The sequence below is a fragment of the Panthera onca genome, chromosome E2 (genome assembly GCF_046562875.1).
Source record: "Panthera onca isolate mPanOnc1 chromosome E2, mPanOnc1 haplotype 2, whole genome shotgun sequence".
Taxonomy (NCBI): domain Eukaryota; kingdom Metazoa; phylum Chordata; class Mammalia; order Carnivora; family Felidae; genus Panthera; species Panthera onca.
The window spans coordinates 49439055-49462182 of NC_138353.1; the positions used below are offsets into that span (position 1 = coordinate 49439055).

General features: G+C 49.8%; 1 protein-coding gene across 3 annotated transcripts in view; it reads right to left on the reverse strand.

The window, feature by feature from the left end:
* Nucleotides 1–6357: 6357 nt before the first annotated feature.
* CFDP1 (chromatin stabilizing protein CFDP1) overlaps nt 6358–23128 on the reverse strand; it is a 118951-nt gene continuing 102180 nt past the window's right edge. For 2 of the 3 annotated variants that reach the window (XM_060650121.2, XM_060650123.2), the window contains 2 exons: nt 17094–17252; nt 6358–6667 (listed from right to left, as the gene is read on the reverse strand). In XM_060650121.2, coding sequence (XP_060506104.1) covers nt 6577–6667; nt 17094–17252 — 250 coding nt within the window. In that variant the 3' untranslated portion in view covers nt 6358–6576. The remainder of the gene's footprint in view (nt 6668–17093; nt 17253–23128) is intronic. The other variant, XM_060650124.2, reaches the window with a different exon arrangement.

Genomic DNA, 23128 nt, shown 5'->3' on the forward strand with positions numbered 1-23128 from the left:
ATTACGTGTTCACGATTTTGAACTTGTATAACTGGGATCAGACATTAGGACTTCTGCTGGTTGCTTTTTGCATCAATGCTGCTTACGAGGCTCATCTGTGCTGAGGCGTGCAGCCCTACTCGTTCGGCTCTCTGCTGTACGATATTCCACTGCATGACTATTTCACAACGGATCCTTTCTCCTGATGGGTGGTTTCCAGCTTTTTATGACCATCAACAAGCCTGGCTCCCTGGGCTGCTTCTCCAGGATATCAGCCCTGGAGTAAAGTTGCTGTCATGGGCTGAGAGCAGCTCCAGAGTAGACATTGCCAGGGTGTTCCTCAAAGTGCTAATTTATACTCACATAAGCCTCGCTGTCTTGGGGAGCTGGGGGCCAGGTGCACAATTATAGTAACTCAACACTTGGATAGTGTACTTCATTTATTTATTTAAAAAAAAATTTTTTTTTTAAACGTTTATTTATTTTTGAGACAGAGAGAGACAGAGCATGAACGGGGGAGGGGCAGAGAGAGAGGGAGACACAGAATCGGAAGCAGGCTCCAGGCTCAGAGCCATCAGCCCAGAGCCTGACGCGGGGCTCGAACTCACGGACCGCGAGATCGTGACCTGAGTTGAAGTCGGACGCTTAACCGACTGAGCCACCCAGGCGCCCCAGTGTACTTCATTTAATAAACCACTGTGAGGTTGGCAGAGCAGGATTATTCACCGTTGTCGGCAACCTTCTGAACAAAGAATCTGAGACTCGGAGCTACTCCACCTGGGTCCCCATGGCAGAGCGCTAGGATTTCAGGTGAGGGGCAGGGCAAACAACCCCAGTGTGTCAGACTAGGGTGGTGGTCTCCTTATGCAATGTTAATTTCTCTCTGTCCCCTCCCCCTCGCAGCTGCCTCATACCTTACTTAAGCACAGATCACAGTTTACCCCATCAGCTTTCTGAGGGAACAACACAAAAAAAGCTCACTGGCAGACCATGGAGAGGAGAACCTGAAGAGAGGGTCTCTGTGGTTTGGGCCACTCCAGTGGCGGGAAGCAGGGCAGAATCTTCTGGAGTAGAGTGCCTGGGTGGCTCTGTTGGTTAAGTGTCTGACTCTGGATTTCGGCTCAGGTCATGATCTGTTTGTGATTGAGCCCCACATCGGGCTCTATGCTGACGACACGGAGTCTTCTTGGGATTCTCTATCTCTGCCCCTCCCCTGCTTGTGCACTCTATCTAAAAATAAATAAAAACTTAAATTAATTAATTAATAGCTCATAAAAAAAAAGAATCTTCTGGACTTCCATATTCCATTTTCCTTGCTGTGGCCGACTTGCCTGTGCGCAAAGACCACATCTGATAGTATTTGGGGATCTAAGTTTCTCTAGGGGAGCATGAAAGAAAGGTTTCGCAGACAAGTCCGAGGCAGGAACTGTGCACACACCCAGGGAAGGAGGTACAGTGGGAGAGGCATTTACAGCCCTTGACTCCAAGGAACGGTCATCCAGGCACCCAGTCCCTCCCCCAGGCGGCACCCCGGAGGAGGGGGCAACCATGTGCCCCTTGCTTAGCACGGAGTGTGGTCCTGGAGCAGCGCTTAGGCATGAGGGGCGCCTCTGCAGAGGCCTGTCCCAATAAGGCCCCGGGGGGTCTAGTGGGGCACCCCTCCCGCTGCAGAGGGCGGCTGGGCTGCTGCCCCGGGCGGAGGCAAACCGGAGGGAGGCGGTGTGCCCACACCTGTGGCGTACTCCTGACACAAACTTTTGACACTGGGCGGGCCAGCTGTCTCCCCGTCTTTGGTTCTGCCGCCCCCTCGCACTCACGGCTTTCCTTTCCAACACGCACCTTCCAACAGCGAGCTGGGACACCGAAGATGAGGCGAGGCAGTTTAGCCTCGCTCTCCCCACCCCCATCCGGCCCTCCAGTCACCAGATGTAGGTGTGGTGACTGGCGGCTTGGCGGTGTGACCTCAGAGTTTCCTCCTCTGAAAAATGGGGATCTGCAGATGGCTCTCGAGGAAGGTGCCACCACTTGTCCTCCAGGCCCTCCTCCTCAGCCTCGACGGGTTCAGCTCTCTCAAGACTTAGCGCTATATGGGTCCCTTCTTCCCTGGAGACCTGCCGCCCAGTTCCTAATTAGAGCGCCGTGTTCCTCAAGAAATAGGTGAGCAGAACCGCAGAAGGAAGCTTGTTTTCTTCTTTGACCTCCTGCTGGTTGGGGGCAGTTTCTTCAGTAATGGCAAGGCACCAGATGCCCTGGAAATCTGACCCACCCATCTGGGGCGAGAAGACAGAGTCGGATGGCAGAGCAAGGTCAGGAATTAACTTTCAGGGATTCTCAGGACTCCGTGGACCAGCCAGGAAGTGTCCTTGGGCTCATCTCCTTAGTCACTCATGTCACGGCCTGGGGGGCGCTCGGCGCCCCTGCCCAGGTGCCTCTTGGCAGTGACTCAGTCTTTCCACTTCCCACACACGTTTTCCGTGACAATTCCCGACTCCCGGATAAAGCGAAATCATTTCCTTTGGGGTTGGGCAGAATAGTTTTCACTAAATGTGGATGTGAAGAGCTAGATAAAATACTGTACACTTGTTCTGAAACACTGTGGGCTATACGTTATCTGCTGCAAAGCAGTTTTTAATAATTTTTTTTTTTTTTTTTTTTTTTTTTTTGAGAGAGAGAAGGAGGGAGGGAGGGGAGTGGGAGGGGCAGAGAGAGAGGGAGACACAGAATCTGAAGCAGCCTCCAGGATCTGAGATGTCAGCACAGAGCACGACGCGGGACTCGAAACCACCAACTGTGAAATCATGACCTGAGCCAAAGTCGGACGCTTCACCGACTGGCCACCCACATGCCCGCCAAAAAGGAGATTTTTGATAGAACACGGTAACACCCTTGTTGGCCCTACCACCCGGCCTGGCCTCAGTGGGCTCACCAAGAAAGGCCAGGCATTCGCTGAGACAACTCCCAGGCCTTAGACAGCGAGGTAGGAAGAGGCCGGGACAAGTGGCAACACTGGCTGGGTAGGTAGGTCCCACTAAGGGCGCAGATGGGGCTCAGACAGGAGTACGGGCAACCAAGAGAAAGGCCCAAGGGTGGTCTTTGCCTGCCTCAAGCGCCCCCAGGAGCACCCACCTCACCCCCTCCAGATTTCAACACCAGCTGAATCATGCAGGCCTGCTCATTAGTGGCTGGGCCATTTCCTCTGTGTGAGCACCCTAGTCCTCTGCTGGATCCCTGGCTGGCAGCAGGGGCTCATTCAGCGCGCTGCAGATGGCCCGGCAGGGGTGAGAAGGCTCCTGTCTCCGGGGGCCTGGCTTACCCTTACGAGAAACAGCCATTCGTGCCCGTGCCCAAGCACCGGTCTCGCTGGCCAGTTCCTTCCCCTTGGAACTGATCCACAACAGTAAGTGAACATACGGGTCAGAGGAGTCTGGGAGAGGAGAAAACATACAGTCTATAAATGGGTTTCCAAGTTGTTAAAACAAGCACAGGATTCTAGGAGGTGGAGAGCACCTCTTCCTAGACCAGGGGTCCCTGCCACTACATTCCTGGCCACTGTCAGATTTCAGGGTGGGGAACGGGGCTCCGGGAGCTGCCCATTCTGTCCTGGAAGAGCCCGGACACTTCACAGTCCTTTCCGACACACAGCTCAGTTCTAGCTCTGTGGTCCAATTAAAAAACCCAATTTATTATCAAAAACTCAAATCCAAATAAAAACAGAATAGCGTGAAAGATCTGATGTATTCCTCACCCAGGTCCAACAATCATCAACACATGGCCCATCTCTTTTAATCTCAGCCCACCCACTCCTTAGTGACAATTTTAAAGACCAAATGGAGAAAAGCCTGTCGGTTTATTACAAACAACTGAGTGTTGCAGGTACCGCTGGTTTTCGGACCTATCACCTATTCCTAATTCCACCCCCCATCTTCCACGACAGGTTTTTCCAGCCTCCCCTACAGCCGGGGGCAGTCAGATGAGCCAGCCGTGGCCAGTGAGACATACATGAAAGGCTGCTCTGAAGCTGCTTTGAAAAGTCTCACTGTAGGATACATGTGTGTGCACATACACACATGTGCACATGTACTAACCAGAGGAAGCCGCTTCATCAATATGATGAACTTATTCAACACAAGTGGCTTTTTTTTTTTTAAGATTTTTTATTTTTGTGTAATCTCTACACCCAACTTGGGGCTCAAATTTACAACCTTGAGATCAAGAGTTGCACACTCTACCAACTGAGCCAGCCGGACGCCCCAATACAGGCAGCTCTTAAAGAGGTTACATGCAGATCAAGAGGGAGACGGCTGAAGTCAAGGCAAATGAAACTATTTGAAATGTTTAAGTCAGGATGCACAAAGGCAGGAGGAAGGGCATCTGTTACCAGAATGGTGCAAATAGCTATGCATTCCCTGACAGGCTGCCAGATTCTGTCAAAAGGGGGTTAGGCTGGAGGGGCTTTTGATCTTTTTTATTGGCTGCTTGGGATTTTCCACGTGGCACAAGGCACACGGTTGCAGAGTGTCAAGAAGGCTCCCGTGTGGCTTGGATAGTAAAGAGCAGGGTTCTCTTCGCTTCCTTTTGCTGTTTTGATATAAAAGAACCCAACTGCCTCTGCTTGCTGCAGCCTGCCTGGTCGACAGGGAGGGGCGGGGTGGGGCTCTGACAAGAACAGCACCTCCTGAAACCTGGTGGCTGGGGGTGGCCACTCATGACGGGCCTGGTGTTGGCTTTGCCAGGCTGGCCACCAGGCTGCTTCTTGAGGGGCTCTCTAGAAGACACATGGATGTGTAAAAAGTCACCGAGTACGGATTAGATGTGTGCGGTACATCTGCTGAGAGAACACTCGCTAGGTCAAGAGTTAGCTGAAAGGAACCAACCTTTCTGCAGCCGTAATTTCAATCCACGACAGGCACAGCCAGAGAAGCCGGTGTGAGGGCTGGATCACGAGCACAAACTGAAGGGCAAATGCACCGCCCGGCCGTGGTGCTCACCACCACATCTGACTTCTCTCTCCACGCCCTGGGGCAAAGCAAGAACAGCAAACCCACCTGCACAAAGAACCCAGCGTGCTCTTGCGGCTACTGTCTTAATCTCTCGGAGGCTTCAAAGGTGTGAACATTTGCTAAAGAAGAAAGACCCTAATTTACAATGGGCTCAGCACCATTTATTCTGTAGGATTCCAGGTCGTTTTGCAAGCCAGACGAGGAGCTGGCTCATGTGTTGCTGACGAATGTGGTGTGGTGGCTGAGACAAAGAACGAAAGAACCGTTGAGGGAGTAGTGCCCGAGGCCATCAGGACCCAGAAGGCGATGATGCCCAGAAGATGCCCCACAGCAGGATGTGCATCTCTGCCTCGGCTGTGGCTCCTGTAAGACCAGATGTCCATGCCCTAACCAAAGCGTTGGCTTGTCTTACCTTAAAGGACTTTCCTTCACTCCTGCATCCTGTGCAGGACCGTAACTGAGGCCTCACCTACTCTGATGCTGGCCCGAAGGGCTATATTATCACGTTTAGAGTTTTTTAACCGAGTGGATATGAACAGACGATGGGTTCAAATGTAGCCAGTAAACTACCTTTCTGAGTGACAAGGTCCATGACCCCATATGGTGTGGAGGATCAGGCCTTGGTTACCATGAGCTTCTGACCCCATATTTGAGGACTGGATGGGGGACCCCAGGTGTGTCATTAGCTCATCTCAACCCGATGAGGTACTGGTGTTACTCAAACCATTTATAGACCAGAAAACGAAGGCTCAGAAAGCCAAGCTGTGGTCAAGGTCACATCTGTTAGATGTCCAGGCAGGCACTGGCTCCCAGTCTTTGAAACCCTACCTTCCCCTAAACCTGTCCATGTTACTCAGGATGCCCAGACACCACCTCCCCCCAAAAGCAAGTTGTGGGGTTTACTGCTTTATTACTATGAAGTCTGGAATTTAAGATTTCCTAAGGAGTATAAAAAAGAAAGTCTTTCAGAGTCTTCTTTGACAAACAGAAAAGGAATTATTGAGGTGGGAGCACATCTTAAACTGACCTGAACTCTAGGAAGAGGAAAAAGGCCGAAGGGGGAAAATCTCCTGAATTCAGCAGCAGCGTGTGCTTATTTTCAGCCTGACTGTATACTGGTAAATAGGAACCCTGTTCAGGAGAGAGAAAGAGATCCGGAGAGAAGCTCCAGCAGAACAAAAACCAAACTGCCCAGGGACCTGGTGCTCCACCCACACAAGCGAGCCTCCCTCCCTCGGGCTCTGGGGCAGGGCCGACTTCAGAAAGGGCCCCAGAAATTCACACCCAGGCCGGTCAGCTCTGTTCCCCAGGGCTTTCCATGTGGCCTTCACAGCGGAGTCAAGGGAAGGCCAGTGGGGCCCTCATCTTCGCCAGCCTCTTGTAGGACCAACTTTCATTTTTATTTTTGTAAGGACAAACTTTTAAAAGTAAAATGAATGAAACCATGTGAGGTCAAGATACAAAGACAGAAAGTTCAACGTAGAAAAAAGACCTTGCTGGGAAACAGGTGATGAGAAACACCGGAAACATTTCACAGACGCACAAGAAGCTCACATTGTAAACAGGATTAAGCTGCTACTGATTTCCCCCTATAACATCAGGGTTTCATTTTGCTCAGCCTGAGATCTCGCTCGATTTCAAACTGCCTGTGGTCCACTCGGTCTAGAAAAGCCTTCCGTTCGATGTACCTAGAAGAAAACATAAAATGTTTGTCAGAAGAATCCTGTAGGAGAACAATGCCTCCCCCACACTGTCCCATCCCCCCAGGTGTGAACGGTCCACCTGGCCGGCAGGATCACCGGTTATAGTGCATACAAACATATGACCAAGTGACCACCCGCGACTCTCTTCGGAACATCCAAGCCACAGGCATTTGGTCTAAACAAGGACACTTCTGGTTCAGATGTCGTTGAAAGTAAAATGAAAAAGAGAAAGCAACAATTCATCCACGGCTTGGCTGCTGGGGCAGTTTTGTAACAAGGTTTTAGGGACAGAACACAGGCTTAGTTGAGCAAGGTTCAGTGGGTAGCTCTGTTACACATTAGCTAAGCCACACTGGTCAAGGACTGAAGATCTCGAAGCCTCATTTTTCTCAATGGCAAAACAGTGATGCCGTGTTTCCTGGTCGTAGTGGTGTGCTGGGTTCGTGGGGGAGAGAGAGCTATGCATCCTGCCTGTGTATAGTACAGCAAAATGGGAAAAAAGGCGCAGCTGAAAATGGAAGGAACAGGGTCTTCGTGGAAACTACTTCCTGGGGCTGCGGTGAAGCTCAAGAGGGCACCCAAAGCACTCACTTTATGGGGATCCCACTGCCAGGGCACCTGGGTGGCTCAGGTGGTTGAGGGTCGGACTCTGGCTCAGGTCATAATCTCATGGTTCGTGAGTTCAAGCCTCTCATCTGGCTTGCTGCTGATAGTACAGAGCCCACTTCACATCCTCTGTCCCCCTGTGTTTCTGCCCATCCCTGCTTAGGCTCTCTCTCAAAAAAAAAAATTAGTAATATAAACATTAAAAAAAAAAAAAAAAAAAGGGATTCCACTGACTTCAGCCCCTGACTTCAGCCCCCTCCTTCCTTCCCTGCTTATCTCCGGTGCCCTCTGCCCAAATGGGTCCAGAAAGGCCTCCCTGAAGTGCCTCTAAGGGAAGGAGAGTGAGCGCAGCTGCCCACATACATACAGGGGCCCCTTAAAAGGTCAGTGCTGTGCGCCCTAACGGGGGCCAGGTTCGGCAGACACAGCTTCCCCACGTCTTCCCAGGCAGGCTGGGAAGGAGGTGCAAGGCAGAAGCCGGCAGCAGAGGAGGAGAGGCTGGCAGCTTAATGAGACAAGCTGCATTTTAATGCACTTTCGTGCCATAAAGTGGGTTGTGTCTCACCCGGGGGAGGGGGGGGTTCTGTGCTGCTAATTAATCTACTGAGAGAGCAAAACTGTCATTGAAAATGGGAGACATAATTGAATCTCTGCACTAATTTTTCTTTTGTTGCACTGTGTAAAATGTGCATCTGTCATTACAAGGTCATTGTGTTTAGGGTGAGAATGTTACCAGGTTCAGGAGCCCGTGTTCCTTTGCTGAGTTCAGGCCCTGCCTTCCCTCCTGCGGTCCATCCCATCTGCTTTCCAGCCTAAGGCTGTGGCCACCAGCCCGATGCCTTACTGCAGAGACGGAGGTGGCTCTGAGTTCAAACCCTGACTCTGCCACTTGCTGTGTGACTCTGGGGAAACCACATAACTTTGTCAATTGTTTCCTAATCTGCCAAGAAAAGAAAGAAAAATGGATAATCATTCCTACTCTGAAGGGCTGCTGTGTGGACTGAATGAAACAGTGTACACATAACACCTAGCAGAGCAGGTGCTCAATAAAATGGCAGCTAATGTTGTCATCATCATTTTGGGAGGCCGGCTTCTGCCAGGGTCCCGAGGACAAAGGATCCAAGAGGAGCAGTCAGCTCTTGATGGGTATTATCAGCGACTAGTAACTACCCACCTGGTCGGGGATCAGGAACTAAGCTGCTATGTCTAAACCACCAACCAGAGGCCAGAATGGCTGGAAACAGCAGCAGAGCCTGCTCTTGGGTTTGATATAAGTCCTCAGGGTCAGGCCACCAGATTTAGTGAGTGAAATACAGGATGCCTGGTTAAATGTGAATTTCAGATTCCCTGACAGGAAAGCCACAGACACCGTGGATCCCCTTTTGATAAAAGGGAGAAGACAGGGCAGACTGGTAGGGAAGCAGACATGCGACAGAACGAGCTCACCTGCCATCTATCACCAAGGGGCCCGTGACTCTCCAGAGGGGTCAGCTAACCAATATCGACTAAAGGGCTCTGCCACACTACAGCTATCATCACCCCTCACCTTACTCCACCCGCCCTGGGTTAAGATCGAGATGCGAATCAGTGTTTTGACAGCTCTAACTAAATGACCCTCGAAGTTCAGCAAAAAAAGGGGGTGAACCATAGAGAGGAATTTAGGGCATGTTGCAAGAGAGCCATCACCCGGTGCTACCTGTCAGAGAGTGCCTGGAGGCAAGGAAGGGGAAGTACATGGCTTTGAGCATTTGTGGTCTTCTAGATTTTCCTTTAAAGAGCAAGTAATACTTAAATTAGGATGCTCACTGAGCACGAATGATGGCCTTGCAAGTTCCCAGAAGCTGTGCTAGGTCCAGCTGACCTTGACACAATCGAGTGAAGCCAAGCTGGGTGCTGTACAGGCAGTTGCAGGCAGAGTTCAGGTTTAGGGAAGGATTCAGGCAGCCAAGAGGGGCACATGTGCAGAACACAACAGTATTCTCAAGGGCAACTCAGACAAAAGTCATCAAGGCAGGCCTGGCAACTGTATTTCCCCATTCACAGCCATCGGCAGCTGCTAACAGGATCCAGCCGAGAGCCGGCCAGGAACAAAACTTCTATTGGACATGGACTCCCCCCACCTGCCAAAAGACAGGAAAGGTGCAGAGGATAAGAGCAGCTCTGATATTTACTAGGTATGTTTGACTTTGGGCAAGACGCTTAAATTCTGTGTCGTATTTTTCTTTTCTGTAAAGCAGGAATAAAAATGGCAATACCCCTGACAAAGCAGTGAGCCTGTGAGAAGTGCTTTGTAAACAATAAAACAAAAACAGCTGAGCACTGAGGGGTTCTTGCTTCCCACTTCTTTAAAAAAAATTTTATCTTTAATGTTTTATTTATTTTTGAGAGAGAGAGACAGAGTATGAGCGGGGGAGAGGCAGAGAGAGCAGGAGACAGAATCCACGAAGCAGGCTCCAGGCTCTGAGCTGTCAGCACAGAGCCCTACATAGGGCTCGAACCCGTGAACCACGGGATCATGACCTGAGCCAAAGTCAGACGCTTAACTGACTAAGCCACCCAGGCGCCCCGCTTGCTTCCCACTTCTGACTTAACTGTATCATTACAAAGCCTCAAAACCTGGGACAGCTGGAACAGGAACTAAGAGACCAAGAGCAAGGGGTTGGGGGGAAGGCCACCTCCTCCAAGGTGGTCCAGGTAGATGGCCTATTTAAATGGAGCCTCAGGAAATTTCAGGCACCTTAAGCAGGTTACAGTCTCAGAACAGAACCACCAGCTGACAAGTGCAATGGCACTTTTCTGGCCTGTGCCCAGCACTCCTGGGGGACCCAGCCTGACTGGGCCTAGTCCACTGGGAAGCCAGGGGTGGGGCGGGGCCATCATCCTTTCCTGCTACTATTGCTCTATGTGGCCCATTTAAGAGGAAGCAGCTCCTTACTTTCATTAATAAAACATGCTAATAGCATCAAACCCTAAGGGATTCTCTAGCTTTTCCTTTCAGAACCAGGTTAGATACAACAGGCTCTGACACCTTTTTGATCTTTCAACCCAAATTACTCTTCTGGTACCAGCTGTTTGAGGTCCAGGCCAGCAAGGAGGGAGGGAAAAATGGCAGAAGGTAAGAGAAGGGTAGAAAGTGCTTCTAGGGAATATGTTGGTACCTACTCACTCCTTAGGTACCCACGCAGCAAAGGAAGGATGGCCCTCCACCCGCCCCAGAAATCAGAGGCCTTTGAGGGTGGGACGGCCCACTGGGCGGGCTGTCCCGGTCTTCCGCCAGTGAGAGGCCTCCTACCCACCAGTCAGGGAAAGAGCACAGGGAGGTGCCAGGACAGGTGAAGCAGGTACACGACCAAGGACATTTCCAGCTGCGTTACTGCTCTGGTCCAAGAGCGCCAGCGTTCAGTTCCCCAAGCAAGGATGCAGTGCAGCACAAACATGACAGGAAACTCGGGTCAGCTCAGGTCCCAACAGCAGGAGGCGGCGGCAGTGGAGGCAGGCTGAAGATAAAGCCCCGTGGCGGACGTAATAAGATATGCCCTTTTCTGCCGGAGAAATGCAACTAAAGAAGCAACCTGCCCAGGGCCGCACAAGCCTGCGTGCCCCCACCTCGCGCCACAGGGTGGAGGAGTGTGTGAGGCCCAGAGTGAAAGAATGGCCACATTTTAATGAAATATCTCCACTGCTTTCCTCCCATCTCACCAGGCTGTGCTGGTTCTGAAAGACGGACTCCTGGGGGTCCTGGAGGTAGAATGGAGAAAAAATGATTTTCTCTGGGCTCTCCTTCCTGTCTCTCCACATCACAAATGCACCTGGTTTCCAATCATCGAACCCCCGACCTTCAGTTTGATCGCCAGCAGCAGCCAAGCCCAATGGGCCTGTTCTCATTCACTCTGTACGGATCCCTGCCCCAGGCCTGCCGGCCTCTGCCTCAGCTGACCATGAACACTGTGGGGAACCCGTGTGATCGGGTTACAAGGCTGGCCCGGGAGTCCAGGGCTCAGAGCAAGAGCAGCGACTCTTTACTGTGCAGGTGACTGATCATCTTGGGTATAGGCATTTTAACCAACTGTGCGGCCTGGAAATGATGTCTGGGTGGAGACATCATTCTGATGTATCATGCCCTTCTTTTCCAGGTGGCTAATTCTAATTCCAAAACAAAGCCATGCTGTCTGGCGGCCGGCGGGATGGACATTTAGACAGCAAAATGGCTCAGCACCTGCCCTGGGCTAGATTCTCTTCTAGATGCTGGTGACGGGGTGGTGAACCTGCCCCTGCTGTTGGAGGCTCACTGTATATGGAACGAAACGACAACATACTCAAACACGGTGATGTGACTGATGGTTCCCGGGGGGGAGTCTACTCTAGAGAGTGGCACTCGAGTGACAAGTAAGAGCCATTGTGGAGGAGGACCTGGAGGAGCCCTACAGAGGCTGGGCTGTCATGGGCAGGGGAGAGGGGATATGAGGTGGGCAAGTGAAAGCTCACGAAGGGCCTACAATGCCAGGGTAAGCTGAACCCTGACTGCAAGTGCTACTGGAGGGCTTCCAGCAGGGAAGAGAGGAAAAATGGCTCATACACAAAAATCCTTTTAGCTGCTATTGGGGAGAAAGGAGGGAAGGGTACAGACAGAGAAACAGGGAGCCCAGCAGACATCTGTGGCTTATGCTGGAATAGGGGCAGTGGGGCCGGATAAAGCGACGGACTGATGTATTTTACGAGACAATGGTCTATTGGACTTTCAGGAAGTGAGCAGAAAGCAGGAAGTCATCAAGGATGACTCCTAGGTTTTTCTTTTAACAGGAGGATCGATGGTGATGGTGCCGTTTTCTGAGAAGTCTGAGGAAGGAGTCTACGGAAGGAAGGCAAGTATTCGGTGTTGGATGTTAAATCTGATGTGTGTCTTGCACACGCAAACGGAGATGTCAACCCGACAGGTGATACGGGAGTCTGGAGCTCGGCGGAATGGTCAGGCAGGGGAGAGCTTTTCTGGGAGCCGTCGGCAGACAGTGGTACCTAAGCTGTGGAACTAGTGAGCTCTCCTGGGGGAGGTGGGGTGTGGGGCGAATGTGAGGACAGACGGCTGCCCGGCTCAGCGCTGGAACTTCCCAAGTTTAAAAGCCCAGAGAAGGAAGAGGCTAGCCAGGGGGACTGGGAGGAAATGCCACCGAGCTGTATCTGCCACCTCTGTGGAAAGCATTCCTGAAAGTTGGGCAGGGATACACCAGGAGGGAATTTGAAGGAGTAAGGCCCCTGATGGGGTGTGGTCAGTAATAGCAGATGGGAGAAAGAAGAGTGAGCAGAGGACTCACTATATTTATAAACACCCCAGCCATCTCCCCTTCAACTCGAGAGGTACACTGAAGAGTTTCTACTTTATAGGTGAAGAAATGGGCTAAAGCACATAGCAGGCTGGCAGTAGCGCGAGGATTTGAATTCAATTTCAATTCAGTTTTACCGTAAAATGTAAAACACACACTAAAGTGTACGAAACGGGCAAGGCAAACGAATCATCATCGAGCGAGCCCTCACGCGGCCATCGCCAGGTCAAGACTCGGAATGCTGGTGGCCTGGAGGAGGCCCCTGCGTCACTCGTCCACCAGCGCCAGCCCTGCCAGGTGCGAGCTTCCTTGCCTTTGAAGTTTCTGTTCCCTCGACATTATGGTCTAGTTGTGCCTAATTCTGAACTTGACAGAAGTAGACTTATAGTGTGAATTCTTTTGCGACTTGCTTCTTTCACAAAATGACTTAGTGGACAGCACTGCTTTTGCCTGTTTTTGACCTTTATATAAATGGAATCAAACTGCATGAACTTCTCTGCAATATTACGTTGCTGAAATTTATCCATGTTCATTCCAATTACTAAAGAGTACCCCAGTGTGAGAACTGCTAAAGAAAACCTCAGGCCCAAAATGGTGTCACTTAGGTTAAGGCCCCAGGTCAGTAAACCCAGACTTAATACCTAACCTAACTGCAGTTTCAACCCCCTAGGAATGTAACCTTTAACCGGTCAGTCAGGAATTTTCTGGTCAGCACCAATAAGGTAATCTGTCACATGGGCCTTCTTTATCTGCCAAAGAAAGATGAGGTAATCCACCTATTAGAACCGTTTTGTCATCAAATGGAGGTGACCTCACCTGAAATAATCCTTTTTTGCTTATGACTTCCTTGTCCTGCCTTTAAAAACCCTTTCCTTTCTGTAGCCCTCCCTCTACGCAGTAGACGGGAGGCTGCCCAATTCACGAGCCGTTTAATAAAGCCAATTCGACCTTCATACTTTGTCTACTGCATTATTGACAGATACCTGAGTTGCCTCCAGTTTGGGGATATTATGAAAGGTACTATCACTGCCATCTTCACACCTGTCTTTGGGGAACACACAACTGAATTTCTGCTGGGAACACGGCTGGTGTGGGGCTGCTGAGTTGCAAGAAGTGACCACGCTTCGGTGGTTAATGCCAAGAGGGACATTCAAACATGAGCTGTCGAATCTCCCAGATGCACTGAATGTTTTCATCGTTACGAGGAGACCTCCTCTTTGTTTCTGGAAATGCTCCTGTCTTAAAGTCTATTTTGTCTAATAACAGTACAGCTCCATCAGCTTTCTTCTGGTTAGTGGCTACTTGATTTGTCTCCCATCTTTTTATTTTCACCAATCCTGCATCCCACTGTTCTGATGTGTCTCTTTTAACCAGTAAATTAGTTGTTTTTTATTTTCTAATTCAATGTGCCAATCCCTGTCTCTTCACTGGAGTGTTTAGTTTATTGACATTTAATGAAATGTCAATGGAAGTAGCAGACACACATGTTAAAACAGACCTGGTCCTGTGCCTGCAGTTTCTCAAGGTACCTTGTTTCCTTACATGCATATTTTAAGATGGCAAAACTGCCTTTAAATAATTGGACAGTAATAACCCAAAATTGACCAAGCTAGCTTCACATTCTATCAAATCTTTTTAAGGGGGAAGATGTGTTAGCATGTACTGAACTGGAGTTACTATGAAAATATAAAAAGCATGACATAAGCTTTTAATCTCAATCCAATCTTATTTTAATCAAGAATGCAGAACAGAAATATTTTTATCACCAGTTATGATCTGAATTCTTGAATGAGATCAATTTAAATCTGGTACTTGTAAAAAGGTCACAGTCTTCTAAATATATATGGCAGAGGCCAATCATAGGTGCCTCGTTTGAGATGTTATCAAATAGGACTTTTCCCCTTCTTGGTTTCAGCAAAGATCACCTTTATTCCAGGGATATACCTCTTGGGATTCTGCACACATTCCCTCAGAGATTCCCTCCCCTTGAGTCCTTGCTGTTGCTGGCACCTGTGAAGAAGAATTGGGGGCCTGAGCTGCCTCTGCCCAAGCAGACCTACAGGTCTGGTTCTTATGCTCCTTCCCTTTTCAGGAGAAATCTTTCCCTTCTCGACATTCCCTGTTTTGAAGTTGGCTCTCTAGTTTCGTGTGTGCTGGAAAGGCTCACCCAGCAGCTGGCTATCTTGCTCTCATCTCTAGAATTTTGATGTTATGGTCTCGTGATTCTCAACCCTGGCTGTGTATCAGAAGCACCTGAGGAGTGAGTTAAAGATACAGATACCTGTGACTCCTGATTCAGCAGCTCTGTATGGGGGTGGTGCCCTTGTCACCTCAACTCTGGAAACCACCCCCAGAGGATCCTCACGCTTAACCAAGGTGAGACCCTGGAGCGACAGCATGTTCCCTGGACTAGGGGTTGAGCCCCTTTACTACAACTACAAGAGCTAGGAAAGGCAGGTGAGGGGAGGTGTGCGGGTGGGCACTAGAGAGGGAAGGTGAGAACAGCCAGAGGCAGGGCAAAGAAGTCATCAGATCTGCACCGGAAAAACAGAATCAGATCAGCAGAATCAAATGGGGCAGGGGGGCGGGGAGGATCTCAGAGAAGGAGGGAAAGCAGAGCACCTAAGAGCTGCATGCTATTAGTAGTTCCCTAACCCAGTTACGTAATTTTCCATTGCCTGAAAAGTCCTCATTGGGCAGATGTCCTTTTAATCTTGTTTTCTCTTCCAGTCTACATTTTATTAACTCTCCCTTATCTTCAACAGCACCACTCCTTACTTTTATAAGACCTCTATTAACTTCAGCAGAACGAACATTGTCCGACCCATACAATCAATATTCAGAGGAGCAATAAAGTTGCACACACTGGCAGATCCCTTGCTGCCTTAGATCAGAAGGCAAATGTGGAGAAGAGGAAAGATCTGTGAGTTACCAGAGCTAAAAAGGCGGGGAGGTCTGGGGCGAGGTCAGAGGCCTTCTCTAGATAACACAGATTCCTGCCCGTGCTGTATTCTGGGCCTTCCCCTTGGGGTGCTTGGGTGGCTCAGTCAGTTGGGTGTCTGCCTTCAGCTCAGGTTATGACCTCACGGTTGGTGAGTTCGAGCCCCAAGTCAGGCTCTGCACTGACAACTGACAGCTCAGAGCCTGGAGCCCGCTTTGGATTCTGTGTCTCCCTCCCTCTCTTTCTCTACCATCCCCTGCTTGTGCTCGCTCTCACTTTCTCTCTCTCTCTCTCAAAAATAAATAAATAAATAAATAAATGTATCCTGGGCCTTCCCCAGGAGGCTTCGGCACTTCTGCCTCTGTCCTGGAGCATTCTGTCTTTGACAGACTGACTTAGAAGCCTGATGGTTAAATGAGCTCATGAAGTCACTTAACAAAAAAATGTTTGAACATACTGATCAGCTTCCAGGTTCATTCAAATAATCTTGAGGCCTGATTTAGAAGTGTGACCCCCTCCCAATAACCCCCTTACCTGTCCTTATTATAACTTAACTCACAAATAACCTGAATGACTACCCCATAATGCATCCTTTTACGTGACAGGGGCTCTGCAAAGGGTTTTATGTACTTCATGTGTGTGATGTGTATGTTATACATGTGTTACATGCGTTATCTCATGAGATCCTCACAGTCACCCTGAGTGTGGTATCATGACCCTAATTAACAAGCAAAGGAGCTGAGCCTCAGAAACGCCCAGTATGCTGCAGGGAGAGCCCTTCCTGATGAGGGGGGGTGGTGAGGACCCAGAGCTGTCTGACTGCCACATAACACTTCCTTTCACTGTTAGGGGGGCAGGGAGTGATGACCTTGAGCCATGGACCCTGTTCTGTAGCAACTCTGTTTTTTACTCCTTCTGAGATTCCTAAGTATTCACCGAACACCATCTTTTTTGATAATTCCTCAATACAGAGCCTACGGATGCCCTCTCCGTATTCCACAGTGAAGACGAGGGTGCAAGTGACAGCCTGGGTGCTGTGTGAGGGCCGATGTGTCGTACAGGTTGAAGCCCCAGCCTGGGCCATAGTGAAACGGGCAAAACCAATCCCGCGATAAGGCAATGACATCCGGGCACTCTGTTGCCTCAGCTCCTGAAGCACTGGGCTGGTCTGGCTTCTCAGAAGGCCAAACCATTCCGATCAGGCCAAGGCTGACACGGCCAGCCAGATCTGACCATGTGACCAAACCAGGGGACTTAGAGTTCACGGGAGCAGTCACTCAGGGAGCCCGGCTGGGCAGCTGGGCCGGTGTGACTGGCCCCCAGAGGAGGGCTGCTCTCGTGTCCCCTCCCCCGCTGCCCCTCAGTGTGCTGCTCACCCAGAGGGTCTGCTCCGCATTAGAACAGAGCCTCACTGACAAGCCAAAGTGCTCACATTTTTTGTTTCACTACGAAAAGTGCCTGCCTGCTTACACTGGGCAGCCTGGCTATAATGAATTATTTCCGAGTGTTCAGCATTTTCAGAGGAACGGAATCTACTACTCCTTACCCTTCCTTCCCTCGATTATGGATGGCTAGTTCTTCACCAATGCCCTCCTCCTCCTTGAAGCTCTCCCAGTCCAACTTGGACTTCTCTAGGGTGCTCATCTTCTGCTTCTTAGCTCCAATTTTCCCCAAAAGGCTGGTCATGCCACTTGATCTTTTTAACCTAGGGAAAGCGAAAAAACGAAATGTGTAAACATGTAAGAACAATCATCTCTTGATTCATGGTTTTTCTGATTGTTGCAGGGCTCCCTAGATTTGAGCTTTTTATCTTAATGGAAACCTTTTTTTTTTGTGTTTAGAGTACTTCCTGTCTGGTGTAGAGAACACTTTAAGTAGACCAGAATTCGAATGTACTTTTCCTGCTGAACATCTCTGATGGCTCTAAGGACCTAGGACTAGGAAATCCTAAAGACCTCTGTTTGCTCTGTAGGACAGGTCTCTACTTGCAGAGAGGGAGACGCGCCGCATGATTCAGACACGGCTCTGGAGTCACATCCCTCTGTAGATATTCTGGCTCGGTGTGACCTGAGCCTACTTAACCGCATCTGCCCTGGTTTCCTATAACCTACCAGGTGAATAGTTATTCACAGGGCTGTAGTGTATCTTGGAGGTAAAGTGCTTTAAAATAGCACTGGGCGCAGAGTAAAGGTGTAACAAATGTCAGTCACCCTGAGTCAGTGTCATCATTTGTGCCCTAAAGCCCCAGGGAACTCCTTTAAGAGAAAGAGAAACAGATCCCAACACTGATGAGCAGAAGTCACAGTATCTTAACAAGACTCTAAGGTCAGTTTCCTTTCGACTCCTGTGAGTCAGGACCCTGGATTTTCCCAGGAGGTGGAGAACATTCCTCACCCTGAAAGGAGGGAGTATACAGCCTGTGTTCTACTTGCTGGTGACACGATCATGGACTGTGGGAGAAACCCCATACGCCCAAGTTCAAGTCTTGGCAGGTCACATGTCTCCAGTCACTGTTAAATGTAGAAGATAAAATAAGGAAAACAGAATGCAGCTAGTTAGTAAGAAGGTGGCATCAGGGCAAAGAACTATGGAAGGAACATGGCCTTTGGTCACTTTATGGAACTAAAACACGTTGTATACGACCACACAGGAAACTGAAAGTTACTTTCTGCTTTACTGGGATATGTAGGAGAGTCAAACATGTACAACTTGTATGAGCTAACATCATAAGTCCTACTGATAACATCAGCAGTAATACCTTTCACTTGCCTAGAATGCTAATTCTCCAAGTGCTTCCCTTGCCATTTTCTCATTGTACTCTTACTACGACCCGTGAAAGAGGACCACTGCATCTCCAAATTGGGGGAGGAACACTCGAGAGGATCTGGTGTCATGCTAACCCTTCTGAAACCCACCTCCCTGCAGCACAGGGCCAGTGAAGGATGGCCCGTTCCTGCCTCAGAGCGAGCAGACAGGCTGGTGTCCACACTGAATACAAGACTCCGGGGGCCAAACCATGACCCTCCACACCCTCATCCTATTCATGCTGGTCAGGAGGATGTTAGCTCCCCTGTTGTGGTCACATCCCACCACACGATGTTAGCTTAAGATGGACGCAGGACAGGCTGGACAGGCATCCTCGTCCTCATTTTGAATTGGACACATAAACAAAGTTCAGAGAGGTTAAATGACACAACGAAGGTCAAGCCAATAGAACATGCAGAGCCAGGACAAAGCAAGGTCTTTCTGACTCCCAGTGCGGTGCCCCGTGCAGTCTCACGTCTAAGCTGAGAATCTACTTGAGATATTTTTTGACAGCTATTTTACTTCCCAGTTTGCTTAAAAATTTTCCAAACAGCTCTCTGTGATTTTCACTTCACATCTTCTAAAAATTCTTTTCCACATAAGTCACTTCCTACAGCAATCTCTCATCAAAGCACGCGCGCACACGCACGCACCCAGGCTGTATTTTCACCAGGAGCAGAGCATGAGTGAGGGTACAGAAACTGAGTACGTCCCCCATCTTTCCCCTCCTCCCTGGCCTCACTGCCATCGCCCTGGTTCTTACTATTTTATCATCTCTTCTGGAGCACTCTGCAGTCTCTTCTCTGGTCTCCCTGACCTGTTTTGTCCCAGCCCACTCACCTGTTCCACCCTGGCCTCTATTCCACGTGCCATCATTAGGGGGAATTCTCTGAAACACAAGGCTTATCATGTCTTTCTGCTTAAATGTCCCTTCCCTGACCCCTCATTGCTCTTAAAAGAAAGAATACGTTTCTTCCTAACTTGCAAAGTTCTTCCTCATCTTCCCTCACCACATCTACCCTTGTAAGCTAAGGTCCAACCATACAGTCCTGAACCTAGAGTTCATCTCCCATTTATCTGGTCTTGTCTCAGCTTAGGGGCGACTCCTCCAGGAAGCCTTCTCCGACCCTTTGCCAATCTCTGGATGAGATGCCTCCTGGTGGTGTGTCTAGGGCACCCATTCGAGCACCGATCCTTCCCGTAGCAGATGCTTGAGAACTTTGATTCTAGCTGCCGCCACACTGGGCACTTCTGAGCAGGCTCAGAATCACTGCTGACAACATCTACCAAAAGCATGCACCTCGAGGCTTTCCTCTTCTGGCTGCAGGGCCTCCTCTGATCCTCCCTACATGTTGGAAGCACTGCCTGGCCGCGTGGTGGAGGTCATACTATTGGGGCCACCCTGATGGCCCCAGATGGCTACAGCTACAAGGCGCAGACTCCTGTCCTCACACAGGCAATTCCAGGAGGTCATCTGAATGCTCCTAGAAGTCCTGGTGGCAAGGAGCTCTTGCAGCCCTGGAAACACACTCTCATACTGGCTTTCCCGCCTGCCCCATCCCCTCCCTCTACCTCCTCACTCCTGCTGCCCGAAGACGGCTCCCCAAAGAAGGACCTACACTAACGGACTTATCCGAGGTCCTGCTTTGAGGGGAACCTAACTGCTTAGGCGCAACACTGCTTTCCTCGTGCGTGCTCCGTCTCTCTGAGGGTACTTAAGCTCCGGGTCCCCAAATCTCTCTATGGCACATGGACTGGGTGTTACAAACAGTAGGCACTCAATCAACGTTACCTGGATCACAGAAACAATTAGAGGGAGGGAATCAGCTCTTTGCAGAATAAAGGGTGTTCAGAATACTTTTAAATTGGGGATTCTGAGGGGAGTGATTTTTAAAAAAAAATTTTTTTTTAATGTTTATTTATTTTTGAGACAGAGAGAGACAGAGCATGAATGGGGGAGGGTCAGAGAGAGGGAGACACAGAATCTGAAACAGGCTCCAGGCTCTGAGCTGTCAGCACAGAGACTGACGCAAGGCTCGAACTCATAGACCGCGAGATCGTGACCTGAGCCGAGGTCGGACGCTCAACCAACTGAGCCACCCAGGCGCCCCGAGGGGAGTGATTTCTACTTGCCTTCATTCATCGTTCAGCTCATGACAACCTGGTCCCTCCACCCGAGGGGCACCATAAGCTCTGTACAGCATCTCCCACCCTCAGCTGCAGTTCTGATGGTAGTCCCAAATTATACCATCTTTCTGACAATCACTTTGAGAAGTCTGAGATAATGATCTTTTGCAGCATTAACAGTGAAGAGAGTTCCAGAAAAGTAAAAAGCCATAATCCCCCTTTGCCTTGCTCACCACTAAACACCAGCGAAATGTCCCCTGTGCTAATATGCTTTAAGGGAAAGCTTCCAGGTCTGTCTTCACTGGATCATGAATGTGGTTTGTGACTTCCTAATCTGGTAAGTCTCGAAAGCAAAATTACCTGTCTTGTATTTGAGGCTACATCAGAGTGAATGACGCATTTATGGCAGCAGCCAAAACATGCGAGGCTCATCACGACTGAGAGCCCTTTCTCTTCTGGAATCTGGGGCGTGGGGTCCCTGCAGGCTTTGGAGCACTCATACGCCCCACCACTCGACACGGGGCTGCAGTGGCACAAGCCTGGCATCGCTCCATCACGGCTTTCAGGAGGGCACGTGTACCATGACCTCGGCCCTAGCTCTGCTGTTAAGGCTCATCAACCAGGCTTTCAGGAGGGCAGAGGCAGGCAAGAAAGCCTCAGCTTCTGGTCAAGGGCGGCCGGCTCTCTTGGCCAGGAAAGAGCGCCGCAGAGAGTACCGCAGTGGTCCCGAGAGGGGCGGCTCGCCAGGAGGCGTCTATTAGCACTGCCCTCCCACAGACCTCTGGCAGCTGTGGGAAGGGGGAGGTCAGAATTCCCTCAGAGACCCCTCTGCTGTCAGCAGGAACCAGTGCAGTTGCAGGCACCAGATCAACAGAGCCACCGATTTCTCTTTGTACTGGATCCTAAGTCATAAGGGCAGGGTACTACCAGAGGGTCACCTTTGACAGACCACCTGTTTCCCCAGCCATGGATTTTCGGATCTTGATTCTAAACTGTGGTGAGCGGTGTCACCGAAGACCACGGTATTTCATTCAAGAGACTCCTCATCCACCTGTTGCAAGGCCAAGTCCAAAGAAAGGCACCATTCACTTGCTCATTCTCAGACATGTCCGGTACGTGGCTACCGAGATGTTTCCAATGTAACGATGGCCTTTCGACCCCCTCCTCCTGAACGCCACTGTCCTCTACTGACCTAACTACCGTAAGTTCGATGTGAAGACTAATCCCGTCCAAGCGCATGGCCTCGGCTCCCCTCTCCTCTAAAGCAGCAGGCTTCTGCGCCAAGAGCGCCTGGCTGAGTGCAGGGGGCTTGCTGGTGAAAGCAGCTCCTATCAAGCTTTTTTCTCTCGTGTATTCGAGCTCGTTATCCCTCAATAAGCAATTCTCTTCTGTTCCCTTTCCACGGCACCCAGCCCAACGACCTATGCCAACACCAGACACCCACGAAGACCTCGCACACACAGATTCAGAACCTCCAAAAAAGTAAAAGGGGCAAAAAAAGGCAAAACGACAGTCATCTTTTTCCTTTCTCAATTCAAAGTTTATGATGATAATCTGCTAGAACTTTTTCTGCTTCTCTTGAGTCACAGAAATGGAAGTTTAACAAAATTCACTGCAACCAAATGATAAGCTCTGTCCTGTTGAGTATGTCAGAAAGACATTAGAACTTGTTTTCTTGGCTCCAGCCTCAGAAGCATGGACTCAGATTCACCCGAACGAATCCACTGATTCCATTCATTTGGTAGCAAAAGCACTGCTCTATCCAGCTGCCCTCATGATGCTCTGGATCCTGCTGTTTATTTCCAAGAGGTGCTGGGAAAGAACCAGGAAGATAACAAGGGGAAACAGAGAGGATGGCAGGACACTGCAACTGACTGTGAAGGCAAAGTGGGCACATCTTTCCCCAAGATCTTTAAAATTGGCCTCAGGAACTCAGCCGGCCCACAGAATAGAATTTTAGGTTTGGGAACGAATTTAGAGTCAGTCATTCATTGTACTCCTCCGTCAGAGATTACTGAGAAATGACTGTATACCAGACATTGTGCTTGGACCTAGGGACACACAAATACATAAGGCATAATCTTTGGCTTCAAGGAGACAATGTAATAGAAGAGACCGCCATACAGGCAAATTATAACCACATACTTACTTTCAGAGCACAAAAGAGGGACCATATGAGAGGCTGTTTAATCCAACTTCCTTATTTTAGAGATGAGTTAACTATGAAATCCAAGAAGATTAAGAAACCTGCCCAAGTTCCCAAGGGAAGACATGGGACCAGTACTCTCTGCTTCTCTGTGCTTCTGACTTCCGGCCTGTCTCACCCACCCCACCTCCCCACCTGTCTCTTCTACCTGGTTGATGCTGGAGTTGGGGACAGACAGCCTTTGGGGATCCATGCCATACTCCGACTTCTTTCACTGCTAATTTGGGGGGGGGGGTGTTCTTATTTCCCCTGTTGTCTTGGAGCTCACAGGGGAAGCCTACTCATTCCCATGTCCTACTCATTCCTGACTCACCCACACTACGTGGGTGATCACTACGTGTTTAATGAACTAAATCCCTGTGATTTGATAATGGGCTTATCCAAATGAATTTTTTTCTCGTGACAAAAGGAGTCAACACTGCACTGGAACCAAGACGTCAGAA